Source organism: Plodia interpunctella, chromosome 4 (genome assembly GCF_027563975.2).
Source record: "Plodia interpunctella isolate USDA-ARS_2022_Savannah chromosome 4, ilPloInte3.2, whole genome shotgun sequence".
NCBI lineage: Eukaryota > Metazoa > Arthropoda > Insecta > Lepidoptera > Pyralidae > Plodia > Plodia interpunctella.
In genome coordinates this window covers 6,760,887-6,788,604 of record NC_071297.1, presented here as the reverse complement: position 1 = coordinate 6,788,604, position 27,718 = coordinate 6,760,887, and the positions used below count along the sequence as shown (strand labels likewise).

The 27,718-nt window shown below is 32.8% G+C and overlaps 4 protein-coding genes across 20 annotated transcripts; 1 reads left to right on the top strand and 3 right to left on the bottom strand.

Annotated features, from left to right (window-relative positions):
• Positions 1-30: 30 nt before the first annotated feature.
• On the bottom strand, positions 31-3,024 carry LOC128669305 (odorant receptor 4-like). The gene is made up of 7 exons (XM_053744047.1): positions 2,182-3,024; positions 1,878-2,079; positions 1,582-1,678; positions 1,060-1,164; positions 536-624; positions 233-299; positions 31-162 (listed from the first exon to the last, which is right to left on the bottom strand). The coding sequence occupies exons 1-7, from the start codon at positions 2,801-2,803 to the stop codon at positions 109-111; spliced, it is 1,236 nt and encodes a 411-aa protein (XP_053600022.1). The 5' UTR covers positions 2,804-3,024; the 3' UTR covers positions 31-108.
• Positions 3,025-5,505: 2,481 nt separating this feature from the next.
• LOC128669364 (uncharacterized protein) lies at positions 5,506-25,794 on the bottom strand. Of its 17 annotated transcripts, none has more exons than XM_053744148.2 (9): positions 25,683-25,758; positions 25,413-25,440; positions 20,935-21,180; positions 14,872-15,039; positions 14,591-14,714; positions 13,755-13,913; positions 13,054-13,254; positions 12,293-12,501; positions 5,506-6,865 (listed from the first exon to the last, which is right to left on the bottom strand). In XM_053744148.2, the coding sequence occupies exons 3-9, from the start codon at positions 21,085-21,087 to the stop codon at positions 6,707-6,709; spliced, it is 1,173 nt and encodes a 390-aa protein (XP_053600123.1). In that variant the 5' UTR covers positions 21,088-21,180; positions 25,413-25,440; positions 25,683-25,758; the 3' UTR covers positions 5,506-6,706. The 17 variants fall into 17 exon arrangements, with proteins under 17 accessions (XP_053600123.1, XP_053600112.1, XP_053600118.1 ...); XM_053744137.2 differs by having other exon boundaries at positions 20,935-21,108; XM_053744143.1 differs by lacking the exon at positions 25,413-25,440 and having other exon boundaries at positions 20,935-21,189; positions 25,683-25,794.
• LOC128669367 (serine/threonine-protein kinase sgk-1-like) lies at positions 15,176-18,662 on the bottom strand. Its single transcript, XM_053744156.2, has 2 exons — positions 17,465-18,662; positions 15,176-16,374 (listed from the first exon to the last, which is right to left on the bottom strand). Exons 1-2 carry the CDS (start codon positions 18,530-18,532, stop codon positions 15,268-15,270), a joined length of 2,175 nt encoding a protein of 724 aa, XP_053600131.2. The 5' UTR covers positions 18,533-18,662; the 3' UTR covers positions 15,176-15,267.
• Positions 19,352-20,690, top strand: LOC128669366 (cAMP-dependent protein kinase catalytic subunit alpha-like). The gene has a single exon (XM_053744155.2). The coding sequence runs from the start codon at positions 19,491-19,493 to the stop codon at positions 20,583-20,585; it is 1,095 nt and encodes a 364-aa protein (XP_053600130.1). The 5' UTR covers positions 19,352-19,490; the 3' UTR covers positions 20,586-20,690.
• Positions 25,795-27,718: the final 1,924 nt, after the last annotated feature.

Genomic DNA, 27,718 nt, shown 5'->3' with positions numbered 1-27,718 from the left:
AAAATTCACATAAAATATACTACGGCCTGAGTGCTTCTATTTAGATCCCAATAAGATCCTTGTTCGTAAAAATTTGAATTGATTAAATAAATTGCTTTTTCATTACGATCATTTGTAAACAGTTTTGAGTAGTGCGAAATACGACCAGGCAGTACTAATTATCTGAAATAAAAAGATACACAATATAAAATCATATTTAGCAACTTTTAGTTAAAACGAGATAATTTCATACCCTGCCAAAGGTTCTTAAGTTAATTTCAGCAAAGCCATAAGCTGTAAGTTTACAGGGCCTTCGGGATCTGTAAAGGGAAAAGTTATTTTTTTCTGCTCATTTATATATATCGTTAGGTACAGTCGACAGTACGCCAACCTGGCAATAGATGCGACACGCACGCTACTCAGAGGTCTTTGTATTTATTTGTTGTATTAGTATTTGAAATAATATATTATTTTAATGTATTATGTAAGATACTTTGACATACGTTTGCCTGTACAATTTTATAATTTCAATGGTCTATTTTTGAATATCGTTTACCTCTTTAAAATAAACAATAAATCCTTCATATCAGCGGCATCAGCCGTATACCATTGAGAATTATACACTGCACTTCCCACGTCCGTACTCTGAAATATAATTAATTAATTAAATATTTTTTAATATGTTATACACCTTTAGTAACTAGAGTAAAAAATACATGACTTAAATTCAAAATCAACCCTTAGAGCCGGCCCCATAACATACACCGTTGTTTTCCATAGACTTTGAACACCAACGTGCGTTGATATACATCGAACCTCCATATAAGTTCTGCGTTGTCCGGCATTGGATGTCAGAACATCTGAGCACGACTGACCAAGGGGTCGCGCTCTTAACGAGCGAACGAAAAGTGCTGATAATCTTCAATCAACAGCTGAACAATTTTTTTTATTAGGTACAGGCAAGAACCCTCTGACACATTTCAAACAAGAAACTAGATCAAAATCAATCCATCCGTTTGAGAGCTGCGATAACAGACACATATTCCACTTTGTGTGTGATGGGATTAAAAAATGCCATACGGTTTGCATTATCAAGTCGCCGTAGTAACAGAACACGTATATCTGGAACATTCCCCATGTGAGGAATCCGATGAATGGCACCGCCAAAATGTAATTGTCGATAGTCTGAAAGAACTTTATTTATTATTATGGGATCTTAAACCATGACTACAGCCAAAATTTTATAAAATTAAATGAATATTACAACAAAGTATAAATAGATAATCAGCAGCAAGATAAGATAGCAGCCAATGATAATATTATTCACAAAGATATTATTGTTACATCAAAAGTTCCGTCATCATCTGATCTCAATAAAAGTGATCTTGAAATGTCAATCGATAAATCACTAGCTGTCGCTAGTGACCATATCGATTATTAGGAAATAGCGGAACTATCGATAGGATTGCATCGTAATAGTTGAGTTTAGGTTTGATATAACTAGTCACAGGGGGTACGTGGATTAGACTTGCACAGGATAAGGATAGAGAAGGTTAGTATAAAATAAAAGAGGTTCAGCAGTTGGCAGGAAGGAACACAAACCGTGACGTTAAACCCGCTGATGCAAATCAATAGTGAACTTGTTGCTACATTTAATAAAGTTGATTTGCTAAATATGGTTTCCAACATCTCTATACATCTGGAAATAGATACAAAAAAGTTAATGCACGGAAATATTGTACACGAAAGCTGTAGAAAATATAATAGGGATATTTTACCCAAAATTTCACAGAAATCAAAGTCTGGGGACTTTGATTCTTCTCTTCTTTTTCTGCTTTTATTTCTTTGGTGGCAGGATCTAAGGGCTCAGCTAGTCATACGAATATATAAAAACAAACCTTATGAGTTCTCTGTGACGCTTAATAATTTCCACAATCTGCGTTGAAAATTTTGACTCAACCATTTTATTTCTGGGGCGCACATTCTGGATGGAAATTCTTTCTATATCGTAATGTAAATTCCGGAACTGCAGATATATGAATGTACAACACGTTGAAAAGTAGTTATCAGGCCCGATTGAAGTAAGTACTGCATTTGCAGCTGTAAATATGTATAATAGATAAATTAATAATTAAAACCAAACTATTAGGTTACCTAAGTCATTAAATCATATCACAGATTTTTATGATGATGATTACTTACCGGACCACAACTGATGAATATATACAAATGGCCAAATTCGAATATCTGTCGAATCAAATGGATACCATACGAGGAAAGGCAGTTGCATCTCAATTTTACCAGTTTCCTTATACTTTAAAGCTGTTATTATAAACGGTCCAATTGCAAATGTTATTATGCCAAAAATATTGGTATACCACAGAGAATAAGTGGCAAAATTGAGTTTCGGCATTTGTTTCATTATTTCTTCTTCTACTTCATCTCGGTAAACTTTGATTTCTTTTGAAGTAGCTTGTAGTTTTTTCAAAGTCAAGACCACATCGTTAACTTCTCGTGCGTGCTTCATGAAATAGAAGGCTTTTAGGTCTCCGAGTATGCAGAATGTTAGGCAAGGTAAAAAGTAGGTGATCTCTATAACACTTCTGCCGATGAGTAGACTGTCGATCAACCACGCGAACTCCAAAAAGACATCGTTGTTGAACCAAACGCTATTGAAGCAGAAAAATAAGCGGTAACGCAAACGTTGTGCGAAAGACCTTTCCATATCGTTTTCGTCTAAATCCATTCCTAGTATACGAAGAACTTTATTCACCCTAACTAGGCATTTTTCAAACAGTATAGTTTCTTGACTTTCCATGTCCATGTTGATACTTCGCTGTCAAAACTTGAACAGACTTTAGTTTTGGTAAACCCTTTTCTTCGTATTTGTTTATCATAATTATACATCGGAACGTAAATAGTGGAGTTATTTCGTTGATTCTTAAGTACTTATTAAAAAATTTGATTGGTTATGTAGCGTTCATAAACATGTAATTACAGAAATCACTTTATTACGGCTCTCTAATAATAGGGAGGATTATAAAATAAGAGCTACATTTGGTTATTTTCCCTTGGTTGAGTAATATTATAAAGATACTTAGCAGGCACAGACTATTTAGTTAGCAGGGTTCTTGATTTGAAAATGGTTTTTTTAAATAATTATTAATTATCCATACTAATATTATAAAGAGGAAAGATTTGTATTTTTGTTTTCTTTTTTGTTTGTAATGAATAAACTCAAAAACTACCGGGCCAATTTTGATGAAATTTGATACAGAGATAGACGAAACCGTCAGGAATAACATAGGCTACTTTTTATTATGATTTTACCCGAGCGTAGCCAGGGTGAGACGCTAGTATACTAATAAAAGGAAACACGATTAAATAACGATGCAAATATATTGCACGAGTAACACCAAGTTTGAATCCCCACACAGTGATGCACGTAAGGTGCGACTTCAATTATCTACAACTAAAAGTACAGATACAAAACGCAAAACTACTTAAAATTGCCGAGAGGAATGACACATGTTTTAATATTACCAAGCAGGCAAAAACGCACGCGGCCTACCTGATGGGAAGTGGTTACCACAGCCTGCTTTTTGCTACTAGCAACATTAAGTTTAGTTTTTATTATTATTTACTATTGGCAACATTGGCATGTACCTCCTTTTTTTCCTGTGTTTGCCGCAACAATGGTGTCGCTTTGCTGACTTTTTTGATTCATAGGTAGATATTAATATTACTAGACTATAATAAAAGTTCATCTAAGAATTTATGTTCCTATTTACTTTCATCGGGCCATTGAAGATGCTATTGATCTCGTTGTTATTGTTACCTAATATAAGCACAAAGTGTTGAACATTTGTTTCAGAGATCTTTGAGAGCTCTTTGAAGTTTGTTAACACCTGCGCTTATACATATTATAAACCTTTTTGATTCGTTTAATGCAAAGTAAATTAAACTTCACATTGATGGAACGAGTAAATATATAAAACTAAGTAAGTATATCAGTATAGTTATGCATACCAGATGCATTATTGTACGACTTTGGGCGATTTGAATATCTGACACCAGTTTAGCAATTACGTAAAGAAGAAGAATAGAAAACATCTTTGGACGATTTTTTTTTTCACTTTTCAGATTCGTTACGGTTACGGATCTAGAAAGTTATAAGTATAAAATTAGTAACCTCAGTTTTAAAGACATCTATATTCTTCATCAAATGAGACAACGTATCAACATTACCGACCGTAATGGATGGTGTGATCGTGAAAATTTACACATTTGCGAAATGAAATGTGGTCGCGTAGGCAAATTGTTTTGGGTGCGTCCTTCACATTTACTTCCTCGCATTCACATACAAATCTTTAAAATGTACAAGTATATTTTTAAATATTTTAATTTTGAGTTGCATTCGTGACCATGACGGCTTAAAACCGTCCCGGGTTTTAAGCCATCATGGTCACGAATGCAACTCACGAAATCGAAAAAAGTAGAGATATATCAGTTAGGCTATAAAATAGTATTTTCTAATTTATGTATTTAAATGGCTCTTTGAGCAAAAAATACTTTTAAATTACCATTTGTTAATTATTCTAATTATTTTATCTGTACAGAAATATCTAACTTTGAACCATATTTTGATGAGGATCACCTAAAATATTTTATAGTCTCTGTGAAAATAATTTTCGGTTACCTCTGTTCGTAAACTTTCTCTCAAAAATAATCCTTGGAAATATCGGTGGAATCAAGTCCACTGGTTTTGCCATTAAATAAGTACTGGCAGAAATGAAATGTGATTTTTTTATTTGGACCATTGGACCTGAACTAAAAACTCTCCTGCATTTACAACAGTATTATTTTAAGATATCAAGAGACTTAAACTTGCCGCATCCATATTTCAAAATGATTAAATATTTATAAATTCTTCTAGATCTCTATTAAAAATTCAGTACATTATCACATCATTTCTTTCGTATGTTTTGGCCTGTAATCGGTTTACATTAATTTGTCTTCCATTTATCAGTCGTAAAAACAATTTTACAGGCTATACAATCTGTTTTTTATTTTCCAGTTAAAACAATAGTGTTAGCAGCTGTAACAAATTTGACGTCATCTTTTTATTGTACGCTAAGAGGCTAATAAAGACATGAATTATGAACACTTTCTATTCATCGCGGACTGTTTGGGTTTAATACTGGCCAGTAGGAAGCGCGTGTTTATGCGATAAATTATGAAATACACAAACATTGGATATATTTTATTGCGCTGTAAAGTCGAAAGACGGGAGTGTAAGTGCGGTTTACCCATAGAGGTAATATTTTGGTTGGATATAGAATTACAAACCAGTAATAATATGTGGTAAACCGTATTGGTTAACCACTTATTTATTGTGTTCGTGTATGTATTGGTTTATAATTTTACTAATTAATTAATATCATAGGTAAAAGTCTAAACTTATGTTGTGTATTTTTTCTAATCTACCTTTTTTAATAAAGGACAAGGTGAAAATAAAACTAATCATCACAATCGCGTTTTATTCATCCAGCTTTTTTAACAGAAGTATAATAAATTTATTTGCATTTCGATATCTCAATTGACAATTATACAATTCACGTACAAAAATGTCTTTTCTTATAATTTTCAAACGTCACAATCATTTGGTATAATACAAAACATACACTATGATCACTTCTGGAAGTATATATTCAATGGAAGTAAAATAAACCATTGCAATGAATTTATAGATTTATATTACTTATTTACATAAACGTGCATGGAAGCTTTGGTAGTTTCTATCCTAAAATATCGCTTTTTCTAGCATTTAGTCGACGATCGTGGCCTAGTAGAAAATTGGGAAACATCATTTTAAGTATTAATTAATTGAAAATCGCTTAGCATTGCAATCATTAAAAATGTTTCTTTTTCTGGCTACCATTGCTTTGTTATTTAAGCAGATTTATTAAATAATGGACCATTATTTTACATTTTTTTCTCACTGCTTCTAGTTTACTAACTTGAAAAATTGTTGTCACGGTCGTTTTTAACTCGCACTACAAAGCGACCGTGCGAACGAGGCCTAGAGACGATAAGTATTAATTTTATTATACGCTGTGTCTAGACAATGCGCCGCCGATATAGCTCAGAGCTTTAAACCCGTCTGACAAAATGGTTCAATGCACACAAACAGCTCGTCACATCTTTTTCGGAATTGGCACGCGAACCGCATGCCACAACGATGAACCGACTGTCTTCTCACTTTACAAATTCATTGTTTGTTTTTTATTTGGAAACAAGGCAACAAAGAATAAATAACATACGGAGCTGAATAGATATAGGTTTGATAGTTTGTGTTTTTACATTTTGTTTGCTATCAGATAGATTGCATATAGAGCATAAGCAAAACATCGACTTTGATAAATTTTATTAGCTATTAAAATGTGAAATGAGGTGAACAATTAACCTTCAACTTCTGAGTTTAAGGCGTAATCTACAAATGTCACGCTAGGGAACGCCACAGTCCGTGATCAGCTCACATTATTGAACCATAAAAGAATTCGGCAGGAAATCACGAAGGGTTGCGCCTCATTACTTCACAATACTTCATTAACCCTAACAAACTACGAGCGCCAAATGAAAAGTATAAAAATTTCATTAGCATTAGAGTGGTCTACAGATTCAAATGTACAGAGATTTCTGATTCGATTCGAAAAAATCGTGGAAATTATACTGACGATTCGTAAATTACTATTTGAACGATAGTCGGTTTTTTCTCAGGACTTGGTGCTTTGATCTCCCTGAGAGCTGCTTCCAGGGCTGCCTCCCACTCCAACTGCCGCTTCTCCGAAAGCCCATCTCGACCGCTCAAACGCGGCATAGTGACCTGGTAACAAATTTCAGAATTAACGGTCCAAAATAAACTAAAATACATTGTAATTATGCAAAAAAATCCCGAGGCTCGGGCTTTTCGTCAAAGTATAGCGATAATATTTTATCCGAAAATATAAACAGATTTTAAATAAAGATTCCACAAGTTTCGCCACTTCAAGTGTTTTTAAATAATATTTAGTAAAAAATGTTTCATTTTTTAAAAACAAATATACGAAGCAATATTTAGTTAAAGAAAAATCGGATAAAAGTTCCATGAAATTAGGAAATCGTTTATACGCTTGAAGCTTAAGGGTCGCGTGTTTAAGCATTTAGCTACTCAATGGGGAAATATTCAAATAATTAATTTCATTACAAAGCACTATTTCTAAATTACAAAATGACGTGCTATATATATAAATGCATAGGTAGCTAAAGCAATTAATTTTCAATCTAATGAATTACTCTGCATCATTCATGTAACGCCATAAATTATGTAGATACATAAGTAGTGGATGATTCAGAAGATTTAGTTAAAAGAGATGAATCTGCAGTAATTTGTTTCTTAAAGCTAGTCTAGTTAGGGTTTTTTCAGTATATTACCATTTTTTGTAGCTGGCTCATAATCAATCTCGCGAGTAAACTTGCGCAAACAACTGTTACTCTGTACCTATTCGAGATTCAGACCAAGCAGTCTCCAAACTAATAACAAATAACAAAATAAAACTTTCTTACGAAACTGAAACTTAAGCCATCAATAATTCATTTATTTAGAAAACAACAGAAACTTTTTTGACTAAATTAGCACTTCATTGGCAATACATTTAATATTAAAATTATTCTTAACATTTTCGCTTAGCAATTTGGAAGAGTATTGACGAAGCGACACACAAAAATATCTTTTATACCGTATATTTCCTTTTAAGAAATCATGATCATATGCTAATCCATCAACAAATGAGATGAAATGGCGGTCTAGTCGACAGTATGTTTTTAACTGACTTAAAAAAAAAGGAGGAGGTTCTCAATTGGTCGTAATCTTTTTTTATAGTATACATTTTTACGAATTAAAACATAGCATTGACGCACTTGTTTAGAAGTCTATTTTACGAGCTCTACATCGGAAACTTACAAAAATACACTATAGAGCAGTCGTCTTACGGACTGTAAAACGTTCAAATATATAGAGCTGCCGTGTCCGAGCGATAGGATGTCTTATTCACCACAAACACCAAACATTTATAGATATAGGCTGGATAATCTTCTACTAGTATTATATACGACATTTTAGGTAAAACTTAAAATAACCTGTTAGTCTGTTAGGCTCAATTTAGTAATATTATGCCTTCGATTTGTAATAAATGATCTAACTGAATATGCTAAAATACTTTATTTTACAATGAATAAGTCAGGTAAAATATTATCATATTTTAATATTCAGATAAATCTGAGCGCTGATTTTAGGAAGATATTATGCCATTTATTATAGAATAAATGGCATAATATCTTAGCTATTTATATAGGGTTATTTGTATATAGCTACAAATAGCTCTATATTTGTATTTGTATATAATACTTGAACAATAGTTATTTTTTTGGGAGGTTCAAATTTCAACCTAAATTATCTTTTAACATTATTTGGCAAAATTCCGTTATTCCACTAAATTGGGTCGACAAAGCCATTTTTACCAAACCAAGTATCACTAATTCAATTCGGAAGATCTGAGATAAGCGATTTCATAAAGTTAATTCGCCTTTAAAATATAGAATCATAACACTCGAATAACTCAATTAAAATGAGCACTTTTATAATACTGTGAAGCTTCAGTATTAGGAAATAAGTAGGTAAGTATTACTAAGCCGTACACAGAGTTTTATTGGGCACTAAAACTAAAAGGGTGGCTATTGCGACATTGAACATTCGGCGACCTCGATCCGACTTATGCAAGCATTACCAGTAGATACACTCACCAACCATTAACCCGATGACGTCACTATTTCATGGAGATGGAGTCATAAATATATAAGTAGGTATTCCAGCAATCGTCGTGGACGCTATCAAAACTTCCAAGGGCTATGTTTAATTGAAGACTTTCTTTCTTTCAAAAAATTAAGGAAGTAAAGTAAAGTTAAACCCCGAAGTGCGGCTAGACCTAGGTTTAACCGGCTAAACATAGTTTGGGCAATCCGACAAGACATAGTTACAGTTAGTCTCAGATGGTTACAGTCTAGATGTAGCCTGCTTATCCTCGGCCAGACCTAGGTTAAGCTATTATCATTCCGGCTAGGGCTCGGTGCAGCCGGTCACGGGTAATTAAAAGTGTATGTATTGTCTTTAAAATGATACTAAACAATTTCCAAAGTATTTGCCTATCATCGAGATTAAATTGACGTATCAAGACCCAATATTTTTTAAATACTGGCGAATAAAATTTAAAATAAGTGTAGTTCTTTTGATTCAATTTAAATAGAAATGTTTCCTTCCGGGAATCATTTGCTAGTCCTGATCCTAAGCTTACTATAACTAAGTATAACAAGCTGCAACGATTAATGACCGAGGTCAAGGGGTGAAATATATCACCAAGCCGGCGCCACAGAGTCAAGCCCAGAATAACTGTGTAAAAGCTTCTACTGAAATTTACTGGCCACAACTGGATCCCAGCGTGTCGCTTGCTCTAAAAGTATTTTTAAAAGTTAAATATCGGCTATTTCACAATTGTTCAAATCTGAGATATTATAGATCTACTGGTGTACATGAATACCTTATGTCGCAATAAAAGCGAAGGCAAATATAAATAATAACACAGATATAAGTGAACATATTTTGTTTATAAATAAATTATAACCGAACGATTCTGTTTAAAGGTAAAAACAATGCAGCTGGAAGGAAAATTTTCCTCTGATATGGTAATGCTTTCACGCTCGAACGCTCGGCTGATCAGAAAGACAAAGATAATATGTTCACTTTAATTTCCATGTTCATCCTAAACGAAAGCTGGTATAAAACATGATAAATTCAAATATTTACTTTTCTGCTTTCTTATATTTCTTTTCTGCTTTTTTATATTTTAATACAATATTACTGAAGTGGAAGACGCAGTTATGATACGCAGTGAGAGGCAAAATAGGAGTCGTTTGGCGTTGTGCGTATACCAGCACTTATCAAAAAGCATAAAGCTTTTTAATAATACATTTGAAATTCGAAACCTTACACTTTTCTTACTGACGACGGCCGGCGCCGGCGCAGTAATGGTAGGTTTAACTTCCGGCACTTTCCAAGGACTCAGACATCTGACGCCCTTGTTCATATCCTGTGTGTGCAGGTGGAAAATTGACGTTATTTCTGATCTACTCATCATATTCTATATCAAAGTCAATGTTGTACCTATATATTAGTACACGACAGCTATTCCTTTTCCTATTTCTTTGTTTATAAATTAGCTACCATAAACATCATTAGCGATGTGAAATACACACTGTACATTAGCTCACAAATGAATATACTTAGTAATAATGAATTAGCAACTAACGAACTTAGTGAGTAATTTGGTTCCATTCGGTTTATAAGATATTCACCTCCTTCCATACAAGCAATCCAATAGTGCCAACGCATCATTTATTAATAAAACGAGCACTATGAGCCAATCGCTTATTGTAGTTTCTATACAAGTAAGTAAAAATCGAGAAATACCTTGTTAGGAATTTCTAAGTATATAGTTATATACTTTAAATAAGTAATATACGACATCTGCTCTGAATGAATCAAATTCCTTGTTTCAACTTTTTCTTGTTGTATTATTGCATTAAAAATTGCATTTTATGTATTATTTTTAATGTAATCGTAGGTAGCTGTCGCACGTATAAAGCACTATACCTACATCACTCGAAAAAAGCTCAATATTCGTTAGAATCTGTGACTTTCATTTCTCAGAGAACAGTACCTGTTATTACAAGTATGATATAAGTAGAAATTACAAACCAACTTTGAACATTATCTTCGAAGCGTAAATTGTTAAGTAGAATTATTCATTACACTGCCAGAAAGCAGTGAGAGTAATAAAGCAAAATATGAACCGTTTAACAAAAGATAAACATATCAATCATTATATCACGCTTGAAAACGTTTATTTAGAATCTCGGACATCTGTCAACACAATGTTAGATCTTCGTGAAGCGTGTGAATCTACTGTAACTGGTATCTATATGCATCTACAGTTTGCTCGACGCTGATATTTATGTCTACAGCTATTTATAGACAGATCATCAGAGAACTGTAAACCATGCGAATGCGATACTGACTGACGCGTAATAAATAAAAGTTGAAACACGTCATACTAAAGTTATCACAAAATACGAAGACTTACATAAAGTAGCTATTTTTGTTATTAGAACGAATTGATGATATTATTAAAAATTCTCTGGAAATAGCCGAATTGAATAAATCTCATTATGGATAAAAACATGTTTTTTGAATGAATAACTATATCCAAATATTAATAATTCTTAAAGAAATTTCAATAGAAACTTTATCATATTGATCGTCTGATTTGATTGTACATGATACTGTTGGCACTATCTAACCTTCTCAATTTTTTAACTCTTTTCCAACTTTATACATTTTGTACCTTATCAGTTATCACTCGTAGAAAAAGATGCTTTTTCACAATTTCTATTGTCAATCGCCGAGACTATTGTCTAATTTGAAACAGAATAAACATCGCGCTAATGCGTTTACATCTAAAGTCGATTTATTGGTGCATCATGATGGACATTCACCTAGATCTATAAGGCGTTTTCAATCAACTACTGCGTAAAACGATCTTGTTCACGTTCAAGATGGTCGTTCGGTTTTAGACTGCAACTATACTTATGTAAACACAATTTACGATACAACTGCTCTAATACTGAAGTATCGATCGCAATACAACGTCTAGACATGCTTATCAAGACTGAGTGGTCAGGTGACCTTGAAATTTAAGCTTAACCCTTTATTTTTATATTTAGAGTCTGTCTTGCCGCTTATTAATAAAGTAATTGATAACCTCTATCAAACGTATCGAACAGATAGCGTCAAAAATTATGTTTCACAAATATTGGACAGGCCAACCATGTCAGGCAGATAGTTTTATCCGTCAGATTACAATACGATATTTTCCTTGACAAGATTTCTTCAGACAAATTTCGTTAAATTTAATATAAGACAAAGTGAACTGATTGACTATGTTAACTTGATTAGTTTCGTAGTATAGGTACTAGATCACGCGCTCTATCTACGCTATAATTTGATTGCGTTTGATTGTAAGTCCTAAGAAGTTGAATTAGTCCCTTAATCCGTCTACCCCAAATAGACAACATTTTAAATTAAACCACCGCTAATTGCAATCTCGTCATGAGTTTCTCACCCATCTTGGAGAAAATGGCAAAAATATAGCAAGAAACTTACAACAGTTAAGACTTTCTGTAATGCAGACACGTCCACACCCCTCCCCGCGTCCCCCAGCCTCCTCAGTGTGTCTGCCAGAGGGCCGGAGAGCGCGCGCAGTTGCTGCCAAGACCTCGCATACTGCCTCCGCACTAACTCGATGATAGTAGATGTCAAAGCCAAGCCAATTAGAATGTACAATGTGCATAGTAACATGTACTTTGGTCTCTCTGCAAGAAACAAAACGTAGTTTTATAAGTATAATGAAATTCTATCAAATCAAACGTTGTTCTATTACGTTATATATATATATATACAATATGACGCCTAACAAATAATCACCTACTTAGAAATAGTTTTGACTATGAAAGGTTGAATTATAATTTAATAGGTACCTAAAGAGAGAGAGAGAGAGAGACCTAGAAAATATTCAGAAGTACTTGTTAAATTGTATAAATAATACAAAAGGTTTAAAAGAGGTATAATTAAATTATTGTAATACTAGCGGCTTCGCTCGGTTAAGACATAATAAACTATACAACTAAAGGTTCCTCAGGAAACACACTATCTGTTGTTGAAAACCGAAAATCCAACATGGATTTTGTTCATATCAAATAATCTGTTGGTTTTCACCAACAGATTATTTGATATTTTGAGATTATTTGATATTTTTATTGACAAAGTATTTGAGTTTATCACAAATAGACAGACAGATGCGGCAGAGAATTTTGTTGTACAGTACATATAGTTAATATAAGTATAATATTTTGATTTAACCTTACTTGGGACTAAATCCCCAAAGCCAATAGTGGTCATGGTGATGAAACAAAAATAGAATCCATCGTAGAAGCTCCAGTCGTCCTCCCACATTTTGAACAGGCCGGCACCCGCAGACAAATAGACAAACAAGAAAGCAACTGCCCCGAGAGCATACAGAGACCGTTGACCTGTAGGATTCGCATCTGATACTCGCTTACAACATTCTGAAAAAAAAATATTTTCAGAGGAATAACCATAAATTTAAAAATACATAGCTAAAACCCTCTCGATTAGGTATCTTAAAAACTAGACTAAATGTAGTCAATCTGCTTGGGAGTTAAATGAGAGAGATACACATATTCCATACACACCCAACAGTCCCTCTGTTTGTGTCGGAATACAAACTTTATTGAAACAGCACGTATTATTTATACGTATTACGTTTATTTTTTCAAAGAACAAAAATACATTAGGTATACATATCACCAAGAATTTTAATGGCAATTCTCCTTTAATATTACATTGCTGGTTCAATATAAAAACATCGCACTATAAAAACATAGTTAGGCACTAGAATTTTATTAAAATCATTTTATTTCCTCTATCATTATATTATTATAATGTATTTTAAATCAAAATAATGTATTTTACTTTCATTTTACAATTAACATTTACCTAATCTGAATAATTATTATTGTTCATTGTACAAAATAATCATACTTACTTGGCATTGTGGGCATTTGCTTTGCTAAAATGGATACAACAGTTGCAAAAACTCTGCCCAAATCTGCGATCACTGTAAGCGTGAGGGGTATACCGATGAGTGCATATGCTATGCAGAACAGCCTGCCCCAAAATGTTTCAGGCACTATATTACCATACCCTGAAAGCGTTGATTGAGAAATAAATAACTAGCTAGTGCATTCATCTTCATCATCTAACCCATAAGAGCACGGCTGTAGTAGACCTCTTCCCAAGATTTCAGAATAGAAATATGTTTATTTCAAATGCTACAAACACACATATAATATACAAAAATAAACAAAAAGGTTACACGCTAAACATCATAGAAAATATAAATGAAACTATGCGTGTGTGTTCTGCAACAATTCAGACAAACCACAACTCATTGTTATTACTCGAAGATATATATATACTACCACTGGTTTGCATTTTGCCTCTTCCAACTTTGACAATGATATCAGACAACTTGGTTGGTGAATGTCATGTGCTACGCTTGTCGGTAGGTGCTTTGCAACTACTCCAGATCCCAATCGGGTCTTCGCTATATGTCCAGCCTACTAATTCTTTCATATCGAGTGTGTTATTTTTTCAAGTCGCCAGAAGGCATCTGAGATGACTTTTACGACTACCGCCATCTAGTGGCCAACTGAACCCCAATCCTGCCAACTGAGCTTTGCTAATCCGTTGGGCTATGTCGGTGACATCTTCCAAGGATTTCCATATTTATGATTCGATCAGGAAGAGAGGGAGAGAAACACCAAACATAGCCCTAACTTAGTGCATTAATACTGTTTATGCTTACATGCTCCTACACACCTATTGTGGTAAGCACTGTAGAGGAGAAGAACACTGCTTGTAATATACTCCATTTCTCTTCCGCAGCGGGAAAGTTATTTTCAACCTCTAAAGATAAACCACTGGATGACGCTTCTTCTAAAACCTGAAACAGTATTAAGTGAAGAACATCATATTTAAATACATTACCGACTCAATATAGTTTATTAATTCATGAAAGTCCTCGAAAAATCTTTCCAAATGATGATTTGGCATTCTACCCATTTACTGTTAAATTGTGATTTTCACAAAGTATAACTGACCTTCTCGTAGATAGCAAGCTGTTCGCTGATTAGGTTCTCCATAGCTACAATCTCTGTGGCGTTGCGTTGAAACACAAATCTTATGAGGTTCCAACGCTCGGTCAAGAGACGCTCCCTGTGGAACTCCTGCTTAGCCAGCTCAGCCGGGTACTCTAGGGCTTGAAATACCTACGTACGTAAATAATGAAATACATTACTGTCAAAAATAAAAATAAAAATTATTGATACAAAATATATATTTAAATACAGTTCTTATAAATAAATGAGAATCATTATAACCTTTATTCCAAAAATAAAACAGCAATTCACAATTTTATAATAAAATATATAACATAAACTTAATTCCTTGTAGTTTATTGATTAAATATATAACATTATATTTACATCACATAAAACTTAAAATTGCTCAAACTCTTTCTCAAACAAACACTCCAAGCCGTGCTTCAGTTTCGTATCACTCAATGCCGGAAAATTGACCGCATCCGCAATATCTTTTTGAACAGGCACATAAGGAGGTTCCATTTTTTGATGGAGTATTGAATCCCACTCCGTTTCCTTGAACCATGAATGACTTTTAATGTCATACACACCCGCCTTAAGAGATCCTATCCGTTTAGATGATTCAACTTCAAGAAAACATTTCACTAAGGACCTGCATTGCGGTGACATATTTTCAGGTGTTTTAAAATTTCCTGTAAGAATTTTCTCATAAAGTTTTATAGGATCTGAATTATAAAAAGGAGGATACCCTGCGACCATCTCATAAATCAAAACGCCCAAGGCCCACCAATCGACTGCCATAGTATATCCTTTGGACATAATTATTTCTGGCGCTAAATATTCTGGAGTACCACATAAAGTCCAAGTTCTAGTTTTTATGACTTTACAGAATCCAAAATCTCCCAATTTGATATATCCGTTTATAGATATAAATACGTTTTCTGGTTTCACATCTCGATGTATCACAGAACAATGGTGCAGATACTCTAATGCTAATACCATTTGAGCAGCATAAAATTGTGACAAAGGTTCGGAGAGTATGCCTAGTCTTCTAATAAGAGTAAATAGCTCGCCACCAGGTTCAAATGGCAATATGAAATAAATGTAAAGATTATCTTTGCAACAAAAATCCAAGGATATGACGAAAGGAAAATTAACACACTGCATTATTTTCTTTTCCAGAAAAAGCTGTTTAACACATTTCTTTGTTACGACGGCATTTTTCTCAAGAGACTTCATAGCGTGATATTTCATAGTCATTTTGTCCCGAACTAAGAACACTGTTCCAAAAGCACCAATGCCCAAGGTTCTAATAGTGTCAAAATCTGTCACTGACTTCGAATTATCATCTGAAGAATAATTACTATAATTCTGATGAAACTCCTGTTTTAGAACATCCAAATATCTTTTATGATTGGCCTGTGACTCATGACTGTATTTTTTATTATCATTAGACAAAATTTTATCGAATATCGTTTTCATTAAATATATACATACAGCGATTCATCTAAGTGTTGTATTAATTCATATAACACTGCTACATTTAAAATAATTATAATATTTTACATGCATAAGATACATTTGTATTCTTTAAATAACTTTTAAAATGATGTACTCTAAACTCTCATAATACTAATCTCTATAGAAATAATTATTTACATGTCACACTGACATCTTGTCATTTTCTTAACAGATATAAAAGGGGGACCAAGTCTAGTTGTCTGTGACCTTACACAAAAAAATATAAGTTTAAAATGAAAATAAAAGTTTATTAAAATTTTAAGTTCGTCATATACATGTTCGTAGTAATTATTTTTTATTTACCATGAAATTATATTTATTTAAACTAAAAAGTATATATCTTAAAATAACTTATAAATACTTACAAATTAAAAATATCTAAAGAAGGCCCCCTAGGCAAGGCGCCCATCATCAACACAGGCAGCATTCCCGCGCTGCATTGCAATAGAAATTGGCTGTGCGAGAAAATTACCCGCGCGGGGGTTGTTGTATCATATTAAGTTGGTATTTTTATCAGAGATCTCAAGCAGCTAAAATATTGTTAATTTGAGATTTAAACTATATTTTAGAAGGCAAAACAAAACTGTTTGTTTGAGCAACCTCATTGAATATTTATTTATGTATATGTAATGTGACACGGGGCCCTTTCTAGTTCTATTGTAATATAAGCCACATTCATAGGATACAAGCTGCCAATATTCGCGAACCAAAGGTTCCTAGGAAAGCAAGCTGCGGGGTACCGCTAGCAGTGTTAAAAACGAGTAGTTGTCTACTCGTTTTTAACACCGCTAGCGGTTCGTTTAGAATTTATGTTATAATTGAATAATAAAAAATATTATGTTTGTAGTATAATGTAATCAAGAAAATATTCAAACAATAGTTTGTATCACACATCATCCCATATATTTCAGGCAATTACTTACTACTACATGAAATGATACCTACTCGAAAGTTTACAAGTATTGATTTCTATTACTTTTAGAAGTATTGGTTTCTATTACTTCTTATATTTTGATTTTATTTTCAGTAAGCGATTCACCTTTCAATTAAAACTACTGCAGCATTTTATTCAAAAATCTTGAAATTCCTCTTCATAAAAACAGCGGGATGACTTTTGTAGCATTGGTTGTGCTATGTCTGGAAAATTTCCTGTATCGCCTGGTGAATGAGTTTTTGGAACAAATGGAGCTTGTACTCTTTTGTGCAATATTGAGGACCAACAAATGTCATTAAACCAACTATGGCTCTTTATATCGTAAACTCCGCCTTTTAAAGACCCTAGACGCTTACTTGGATCCACTGATAGTAGCCCTTTTAACAAACTCTTGCAGTCTGGATCAGTACCCTCTGGACACTTGTATCGACCTTCCAAAATAAACTCGTACAGTTTATTTGGATCAGAAGCAAAGAAAGGAGGTTGTCCCGCTAACATTTCAAAAATCAAAACACCTGCAGCCCACCAATCTACCGCAAATGAATACCCTTTTGATAATATTATCTCTGGAGCTAAATATTCTGGGGTTCCACATAGAGTCCATGTTTTTTTCTTAATAATCTTACAAAATCCAAAATCACATAGCTTTATATATCCATTCACATCAACTAAAATATTTTCCGGCTTGATGTCTCTATGAACTATATCACAGAAATGTAAATATTCCAATGCTAATACAACTTGACTTGCATAAAATTTGGTTAAACTATCAGAGAATGTGCCATATTTTTGTATATAGTTAAAAAGCTCTCCTCCACCAACAAATGGAAGAATAAAAAACAAATACAGGTTATCTTTAAAAACGCCATCTAAAGATACGATGAAAGGAAACTGTACACACTGGAGTATTTTCTTTTCTTGTATTAAGTGCTTAACGTGGTCCCTTTCCACCACTACTCTTTTATCTACAACTTTCATAGCATGATATGTAAATAAATTTTTGTCTCTTACTATGAATACTTCACCATAAGCACCATTGCCGATAGCCTTAATACGGTCGTAATCATCAAGATTTTTAACATCTTTCGGAGGATTCTCGTAAGTTTTAAAAAATTCTTCTTTAAGCATTTCTAAATACCGTATGTGATCGCTATGGACTTGCTGCGTATATTTGGTTTGGCCTATTACTGATTTCGATTTAGACATTTTAAAATTATATATTCCATTCAAAATCTGTTACAATTCCTTTTAAATATCTCCAAAATAAAATAAAAATATAACGAGTCATGATATTCTTGAAGTACACATGATTCTTGCACATGCGTTCATCTTTCAAATCTATCATACCTGCATGGAATTAGTATGTACTCGAAGTACTTACTAAATCCATGGATACCTGATATGTAAGATCAAAGACTAAGGAATAAATAAATAAATAAATATATTGGGACAAATCACACACATTGAGCTAGCCCCAATGTAAGTTCGAGACTTGTGTTATGGAACTCAACGATACTATATTTTATAACAGATACAGATATCCAGGCCAATCAGAAAAAGATCATTGTCCATCATGACCCGACTGGGGAACGAACCCGGGACCTCTCGGTTCAGAGGCAAGCACTTTACTTAAAAATAATATGCAAAAAATATCCATGGGAATTATTGAGGGTTATAATAAATCTTATTTTAGATAAATTGTTATGGTGAATCACAGACATTACAAGCATTCAATATAATAATAATAGTTCACATAGTTCTGCAGTAGTTCACACTCTCACCAAGACCTGCACATGGGCATATCATTTCTGAGACCTACACAACATCTGTATCCCCACGCAAGCCTCTCAAAGGACCAGATTTAGTGCCGTGAATTTAAATGAAGAAAAATAATAATAATGCATAATCACTTTATTTTTCCGTGCATAACCTTACCCTTCTAAATCTGTGCTATAAGTTTAGAAATAAATGTTTTTTTCTTTCTATTGACAACCATAAATTTTTTTCCCCATTTATGGTTAAGTCAAATGTACAATTTGATGTCAGAAAGAATATTTTGCAAGACTGAATTTTCTATATTTTAATTTCAGAACGTATTTGCAAATCTTTCACATTTAATTATCTTGATATTATATGTAGTAAACTTTTTAGTTTAACAAACATCATGTCCGAAGACGCCAGGGCCAGTTACTTGCCGCACGCCGCGGCCTCAGCGGGAGGATACTCTCATCAAAAACAAGAGCAGTACAATCAATATCTTCGTAAACTGAACCAGGATTTCAAACAGATATGGAGTGAGAAACCGGAAGAATCGCCGGTAAAACTGTCTGATTTTGAAAAGCAGAAAGTTTTAGGTACTGGAGCATTCGGTATAGTTTACATTGCAAAACATATAAATACTGGTAAATATTATGCTATGAAAATGCTTGAGAAAGAAAAAATAATTAAATTAAAGCAAATAGAACACAGTTTCTACGAAAAGAAAATTTTGAGCGGTCTCAATTTTCCGTTCGTTGTATACATGAAATATTTCTTTAAAGACAACGTATATCTTTACTACATCTTGCCATTTGTTCCTGGAGGAGAAATGTTTTCTCATTTACGCAAAATGGGAAAATTCGAGGAATCAGCTGCAAAATTTTATGGAGCTCAAGTGGTTCTAGCGCTGGAATATCTGCACTCATGTGAACTAGTTTACCGCGACCTCAAGCCAGAAAATATATTAATAGACAGAACTGGATACATAAAAATAACAGATTTTGGCTTTTGCAAACTAATTCATGGCAGGACTTGGACGCTGTGTGGTACCCCCGAGTATTTAGCCCCAGAAATCATTCTCAGTAAAGGGTACGGAATGGCCGTAGATTGGTGGTCTCTTGGTATACTGCTCTTTGAGATGAGCGCGGGGCATCCTCCTTTCTATGCCTCTGATCCCATGAGAATTTATGAAAAAATAGTGTCTGGAAAGTATCGATGCCCAGCGCATTTTACTGCAGAACTGAAGGATTTGGTTAGTCATGTTCTTCAGGTAGATAATACTAGACGATACGGAAATTTGAAAGAAGGCGTGTTAGATTTCAAAAATCATAAATGGTTTCGAGAAATCGACTGGGATAATCTTCTGAATGGCAGAGTGCAACCACCTTTTCTTCCAAAGGTTCGATCACCTGGAGACACAACTAATTTTGATGTTTTTGATGAAGAAAAAATTAAAGAAAGTCCGGTTTGCTTGTATGAAGAAGAGTTTGCAGATTTTTAATTATAATTATTTTATGGATACGGGAATTTTACAGACATAAGGATATTATAATTTAATTTAAGTAGATATAAAAAAGAAAGTTTCCTTTAATGTCAAGAGACATTTGTTTTCCTGGTTTTATGTTACAATTTATGATTGCTATTTCTGAGCAATAACCGCAACAAGGTCAAGCCAAGTATGGCCGATTTATATTATGTCATAAAGTTTTTTGGAAATAAATAAAAATATAAAAATTACTTAACATTACTTACATAAAGTATTTTGTGCAAATACACCATGATATATTATTATCCCTTGACTCACAAATTATTTATATGTGAGTGAAATTCGCTGCGCCAGGTATACTTACAAGCCCGCCTCCAGCTGTGTACAGCATGAGGGCAACAAAAAGACCGACGTGAGACAGAGCCGCCCTGGGGCAGTAGCGGTCCCAACTGGACCGGGGCGGCGTGCCCATCAGTGTCTCCGTCTCCCATGTCACGGCATTCACGTTCTTACACATTGTGTCACGTGTCACTCTCCACTTTCATAAATAACACCATTTTCAGTTTACGTAGCTCTGAGTATTAGTCATGTCATAGCAACTCTAACCTGTCTGTATTTACTTAGATAAAATTTGTATTTTAGTTTACGTTACTCCTGGACTTAAAACTTTTATCCGAGCTGCTAAGTGTGTATTTACCGACAGAATATTGTGCAAGACAGAAGAAATATATATATTACATTATTATGATAAGGCCCGGCCCTAAAGAGGTAATCCATAACGTGACTGCGTGAAAACGAATTAGGTATAAATGTATTACAGTTACATATTTTGTTTAGCATACCAAAATTTCAGTGTAACAGAGACAAGACAGTGACTAAACTGAAATGAGATTATTTGGAAGAATGCCGAGGTTAACGATTATTTTGAAGACAAGCTGTTTACGGTGTCGCAGTGCAGGTGTCGCAAATAACTTCAGTCAGTGCGAGACGACTCTCTTGCTTTCGAAATGTTCAGTCGTGGTTTAGAACAGCAATTTTACAATACAGAATCACACAATCAAAAGTTTGCACTCAATTTCACTGCCTTCATACTAGTGTGAATGTCCATTTCATTCTAAAATTTTGCTTAAGATTGATTTGTTTGAATCACATAATTAAACAAATGCCTTAAACGTTAAAATCATGTCTATTTCTAATGTTTTTCCACAAAAAGTTCAATATTGATGTAAATACGTTAATTGCTATTTATAAAATTGGAGTAATTACGTAACTAGAACAATAATAGCTTAAAATGATAAATTGGACAGCACTAACGCAAGCAACAATCTCGTTAATCATTTGATGTTTTACCTGACTGTCAGATCTAATTTACGTATGTCTGAGCATTTGCGCAAATAGTGAGTGGTCCTACCGAAAATGTAACGGTTAACAGCCTATGCAGCTTTTATCAAAAACAAATCTGCTTTTAAGATACAGTCAATAAATTAAATATTTTCAAACTTCAAAATTTTACATCGTATACATAGAAGTATGCATGATAAATTCTGAAAATCTACTCGTACACTAAATGGTGTTATTGTAAGTTTGAGTTTAGGTGTAGACAATCTTCAAAACTATTCAAACTATTTTCAAAACCTGTTATCTACATTCTTTAGTTGTTCAAAAACATTATTTTTGAAAATATATTCTAAAAACTTTAGAAATAATGTTTAAAAGCTAAATTAATAATAGTAAACAATGTTCAGAAGTTTCTAAGACCACTTATAAAAGGTTTCTCAAAAGTTACTAACCAATATGTCTGTTTGTTTTTATTAAAGAGTCAAAGTCTTAATTCTAGTAAGTAATTGATTAAATATATAATTCGCATACATTTTGTGAACAACTATTTTATATTTATGTAATCATGCTTCAAAATAAATTGTTATATCACCTTATATTATTATATATAAAACCTTTATATATTATGTCAAAGTGATACACGATAGGAAATGAGGGTCCCAAACGTATTTCATTAGAACAACTCGCTAGGTATCATAAATCATTCATATGTTATATCTTCTACTTATAGGTGTCTCATATAAATCTGGCCAAAACCGTGTCCTATATCTACTTCACATATAGTATGAGAAATCACTATCTTTATTACATCTTTGCGTGCTTAGATTAATAAACTCTCCGAAGCACGTCCGTGACTGGAATGGCCACATGTCAGTTTTCCTTCATCCCATATCCTTAATTTGATTGGTATTTTTACATCTCCATAAAATAAAACAAATAAAATACATTAGATGTCTCATTTATTATTTTGAATAATTACCGCATAACTAAGGTAAGTGTCTCGAAAACTAAAAGCAGATAACTAAATCAAGAAATTGAATGAACATTTCGTCATTTCGTTTCATTTATTAAACAGTATCATATAGGCACACACAGTATCATATAAGCTTCTACAAAAAGGATGATTAATATATTTTCTCTAAAAAACAGATTGAAAAATTACTTATATTTTAGTAAACGGTCTCTATTTATTTAGTAGCTGCAAAGAAATGCAAATAATTATCAAAATTGTCATCATTTCTTGGTTTCATCAATCATTTTCTTGGTTTCTTTATAATAGTTAACTTTGAACGGTTTATGCATTTAACTCACTATTAGTTTTGTCGTTTAATGCACAGTTTATTTGTAAACCTGACGATCATATATGGCTCAAATCGTTACAACATTGAATATTTTTGGGATATGTTTGTCAAACACTTTAATTTGTGCAGAATTGGTCATGAAACAAATATATGTTTAAAACTAAAAAAGACTTTCTAGATATTGATTTATCAGCCATTTCACTATAATTGCAGAGTATTACAATCACTGAGAGTAATTTCAAGGTGAATAACTTATCTACTACTATACCCACCTACATAAATACATATACTAATATAATTATATTCCAGAGTGTCTATGTTTCATCTAAATATCATTGTCATCTAGTACCTCATACTACGTATACATACGTACTATCGTCTCATATTACATCTTTGCGTGTCTCTAATATTATGCCTCACTCTATCCTAAACTGCAAATGCGTTGGAAGATAACTGGATATTCGCCACCAATTTACTCCAGACAAGAGTGAACCGTTGGATGTCACATCTGGTCCGTCCTAATGTACCCTAACTTATGCCTGAAAAGGGTATGATGGGTATCGGCCTGAATACCGGAAAATTGCTACACACGTTCTTCCTAATTTTATATGTAAAGGAGGTATAGTGACAAAGATGCATAAAGTATGATGCGTCGTTTTACAATACTAACGCTGACTAAAACTTAGACAAAGAAATGTATGTCATTACCCGAGAAATGTATGACATCACACATAATATACCATCACCAAATTGAAAACTATTGTGGTACCTATGTGCGAGTTATGAAACTAAAGTGAACAATTAGTACCTATCTATCAGTATGATTTATCTGCAGTGACCTAAATAACAAACTGTGTAATAAAAATACAAATCCATTGCTTTTCAAATTACGCCATATAATAAATAGATTGTTTTCATTTGAAACAGTAGCAAATTACTCCAGCTAGGAAAACATTGGAGCAGCCTTGGATAAAAACGAACTTAAAATAAAAATATGTGTTGAAGAGAAAAATAAACGAATCAGTTTTATTGCGAGTAGCACTCACGTTAAAATTATTTGGAGAATAGCGATTTGTCTATTCGTATACGTAGTTAGTTAAATTGGATCCAGTAAGTAAGTAGGTATCTTTTTTTTCCACAATGAATCAATAAATGGAAAATATTTTATCAGAATATATTAGTAATAGTCTATTGCGCGATAACTTTAGCAAACTTATTTAGTAGTCAAATTCATCTTTCACATTATATCATCGCAAAATATCACCGTCCGATCAGTGAAAATCAATAAAATATATTTAATTTTAACTGTCAGGTACTACTTTACTAGAGAAATCACTGTCTTGGATAAATATAATTACTTCAAAAAATAAATACTTCAAGTTATGATTAAATGTATGTGATATAATATTATACATTATATTATAACATCCTACAACGAGAGTAGGTATATAGAATGAAGTTTTGTTTTGGTCTGGTCTATATGAAGACATAATTTTAAAACTGATCAGTAAATGAGACTATTATTTCTAACAAATCCTTTAGGAATTTCTCCTAAAGGATTTGTTAGAAATAATAATATGGTAAATAGTTTCGTGAAAGTAATCAGTAATAGCTAATTTCTGAAAACAAAAACACTTCGTTTCTGCTTTTCTAGAAGCGACGACCAATCGATCTTTGAACGAGCGTCAGTAAACTGTAGTTATAATTTTGTTTTCGACAGCAAAATGGATATTATTTCTTGTGTTTTCCGTTTCGTACTGTTTTCCTTATTTACTGTATTTTCCTATAACTACTTCATTACCTTTAAATTTAAAGGTCATGATTTACTTAATATTTCTTTTGTAAAAGATTTGATTGTGAATGAAAAATAGATGTTTCTGCTTTTATAATTTTTAAATATTATAATTACTCTAAGTATTACAGGAAAGCCAATGAGTATTAATCTTTAATAGATAAGCCTCTCCTATGGAATAAATTATTTACAGATAGGTTAAAAAAACAATAATTATTATATTATTTGTTATAATCTTAATGATTACCTACTAGTAATAATTAAGATTATAACAAAATACAAGCTAAATTGGATATTTAGTGTGATACTGCAATGCAGCAAGGTTATATAAGTTCATACTATCAGGATTAAGTATATTTGTAATCATGCACTTGTTTTCTAAACAGTGATAACGATATTTTGATTACTTACCGTGATTATTATTTTATCACTACCTATGCTAGAAATATGTGTATATCTATTAGTGTTGTAAAATCGACGGAACTATTCGGATTACTGATAATAAAATTTGGAAAAAGAGTAATTCAATTGCTCAAATCCGATAATGCATCCTATCGCTATTAAAACTTACGTAGTTTAAACGATGATAAAAAGAGAAAAATGTGCGTAAACTCTTAAAATGAAACCTTTCGTAGCAAGCCATACCTACTTCCACCAAAGTAAATGAGTTTACGAGATTACCATGACATGACTAACACATAACTTCACAAAGTTACGAAGTTACGTGCGCACAAGTGACGTAAAGAGGCAGACATGTTACTCTCCTCCGCGCTCGCGAAACACTGAAGCTTTCAGCACGAAAAGCCCGAAAGTCTCAAGACAAAATAGCGAGATTTTGCACTTTGCAGGACACCTTTTAGCTTTATGATAACTCGTTGAAAGCTTAAAGATATTAGGGGTTAGGTGTTTTCAAACTAGTCTAGTTAAAAGTTTTGAAATATTTTGACTGACTCGGTGCTTTTATTTTTTAGAAGGTGTTCAAAAGTCGACGAGATTAATACCTATTTATTTCTGTTTTGTGCATCATAAAGTTCCTTCATTATAATTTTGTTGCAGCTTTTTCTTTAGATAGGTACAATTATTATAATAAATTAAGTATAGCTAGGTAATTTATCCTGGATTTCAGTTGTGCCTAGATAAATAGGCATGTATCATTAGGGAATGGAATTTTATAAAATTAAGGGAAATTTTTTTTTTATTTTATTTTCGTTAATAAATGTTATGAAATGTGAAGATAGCGATTTAGACGACATAACAATTTTGACACGCTCGATTACGTGCACGCAAACGCCTGATGGTTCACTGCGATTACGGTTTTAATTTCAAGTTTGCTACAAAAGGAAGTAGGCGTTAAATCATTACTTTTTTGTGTTTTTTTTTTAATAAATTGTCCATAATTTCATTGTGCGCAAAGAATGTTTAAGTTCTGGCCGAAACAATTATTTGCCTTAGGTACCTAATGTTGAACAAACTTGAGTAAATGTTGACTTGTTAGTACTTAATTAATTGTAATTAAGTTCAAAATATACTAATATATAGAACTACGCAGGGGCTTTAACAGCCCTGATAGGTCGTGGCATCTACCTATTTTACAAAACCACCTGTGGCTATCTTTGGCGAACGACACGAAGTGGTTAAATATTCGAGAAAAAATCACAATGATAAGAACACGTAAATATCTTTGTATTTATTACATTACAATACTAACTAATTTCTTTAATTTGTAATCATACTGTATCATTGACATTTGTATGTAATCATAAGAAATCGATAAACCAAATCGAAATGATAGACACCAATACACACAAATCCTATGACACTGTTGTTAACATAATTTAAATACCTATGTATGCATTACCTAAATATTTATTCTATACATAAGATCTTATTCCTAAAACATAAACCTTCTCTGACAAATTAAAAAGACAAATAAACAAACATAAGGTCCAAAAGATTGAGGTCATCTCAATGTATTTATATAACAATCCAAAATACTTATATCAAGGAAGTCTGTTGTGACTTTCCGTGTTGGAGCGTTAGTGCGATACAAAAGTACCTTTTTTTTAATGGTAATGGAGACTTCCGAGTGTATTTATAATTTTAACTATATATACTTAGTTGCCGTTAAAAAAATGTTTACATGAACCTCCCTTAACTAAGGATAAATCTGCTTATTAGTTTGAATTATTATTATTTATTACAACAATTATATGTCATGCCAGTCCCTTTTTGAAAATAATAATTTTGGCATATTTACCTCCTCCAAATTTATAATTGTAAAAATTATGTGCAAATATGCAAAGCAATATTAAAAAATAATAATAAATTTGATAATGTCTATTTGAAAATCTTCGTACTATTTCAAAATCATATATATATTTTTAGGTTTTAGTTTTTCTAACAGAAACGTAAAATTCCTTGAAAGTTAATGTTTTATTACACTCAAATGTTTTCCATTTTCGGTGAGACCGTTTCAATGTTGATTGAAAAAGTTATTAATATATAATTTAATTTTTTTTAATTTCCGTTATCCTTGACACTGATTCCTGAACATCTGATCCGAGCAGTAGGTACTTATGCGTAGTATCGATTTCCACGGCGCCCGCCAGCCGGGGTACAATTTCCCACATCACTGGTTCATTTTCATAGACCGTTCAACTATCAAAGTCAAAGGCTACTTTAAAAACATTTAGGTATATCGGATTTTTTTTTTTTTG

What these genes read in the sequence shown, in the direction of transcription:
- LOC128669305 (XM_053744047.1), bottom strand. Translation starts at nt 2,803, where the DNA reads ATGGACATGGAAAGTCAAGAAACTATACTGTTTGAAAAATGCCTAGTT. An exon ending in GCGACTTGATAATGCAAACC is followed by an intron (nt 625 to 1,059) that starts GTATGGCATTTT and finishes ATTATATTTCAG; the next exon opens with AGTACGGACGTGGGAAGTGC. An exon ending in TTATTGTTTATTTTAAAGAG is followed by an intron (nt 300 to 535) that starts GTAAACGATATT and finishes TTCCCTTTACAG; the next exon opens with ATCCCGAAGGCCCTGTAAAC.
- LOC128669367 (XM_053744156.2), bottom strand. Translation starts at nt 18,532, where the DNA reads ATGTCTAAATCGAAATCAGTAATAGGCCAAACCAAATATACGCAGCAA. An exon ending in AAGAGGAATTTCAAGATTTT is followed by an intron (nt 16,375 to 17,464) that starts TGAATAAAATGC and finishes ACACTTAGATGA; the next exon opens with ATCGCTGTATGTATATATTT.
- LOC128669366 (XM_053744155.2), top strand. Translation starts at nt 19,491, where the DNA reads ATGTCCGAAGACGCCAGGGCCAGTTACTTGCCGCACGCCGCGGCCTCA.
- LOC128669364 (XM_053744137.2), bottom strand. An exon ending in GTGATAAAATAATAATCACG is followed by an intron (nt 21,109 to 25,412) that starts GTAAGTAATCAA and finishes TATTTATGAAAG; the next exon opens with TGGAGAGTGACACGTGACAC. An exon ending in GCAAATGCCCACAATGCCAA is followed by an intron (nt 13,255 to 13,754) that starts GTAAGTATGATT and finishes TTTTTTTTTCAG; the next exon opens with AATGTTGTAAGCGAGTATCA.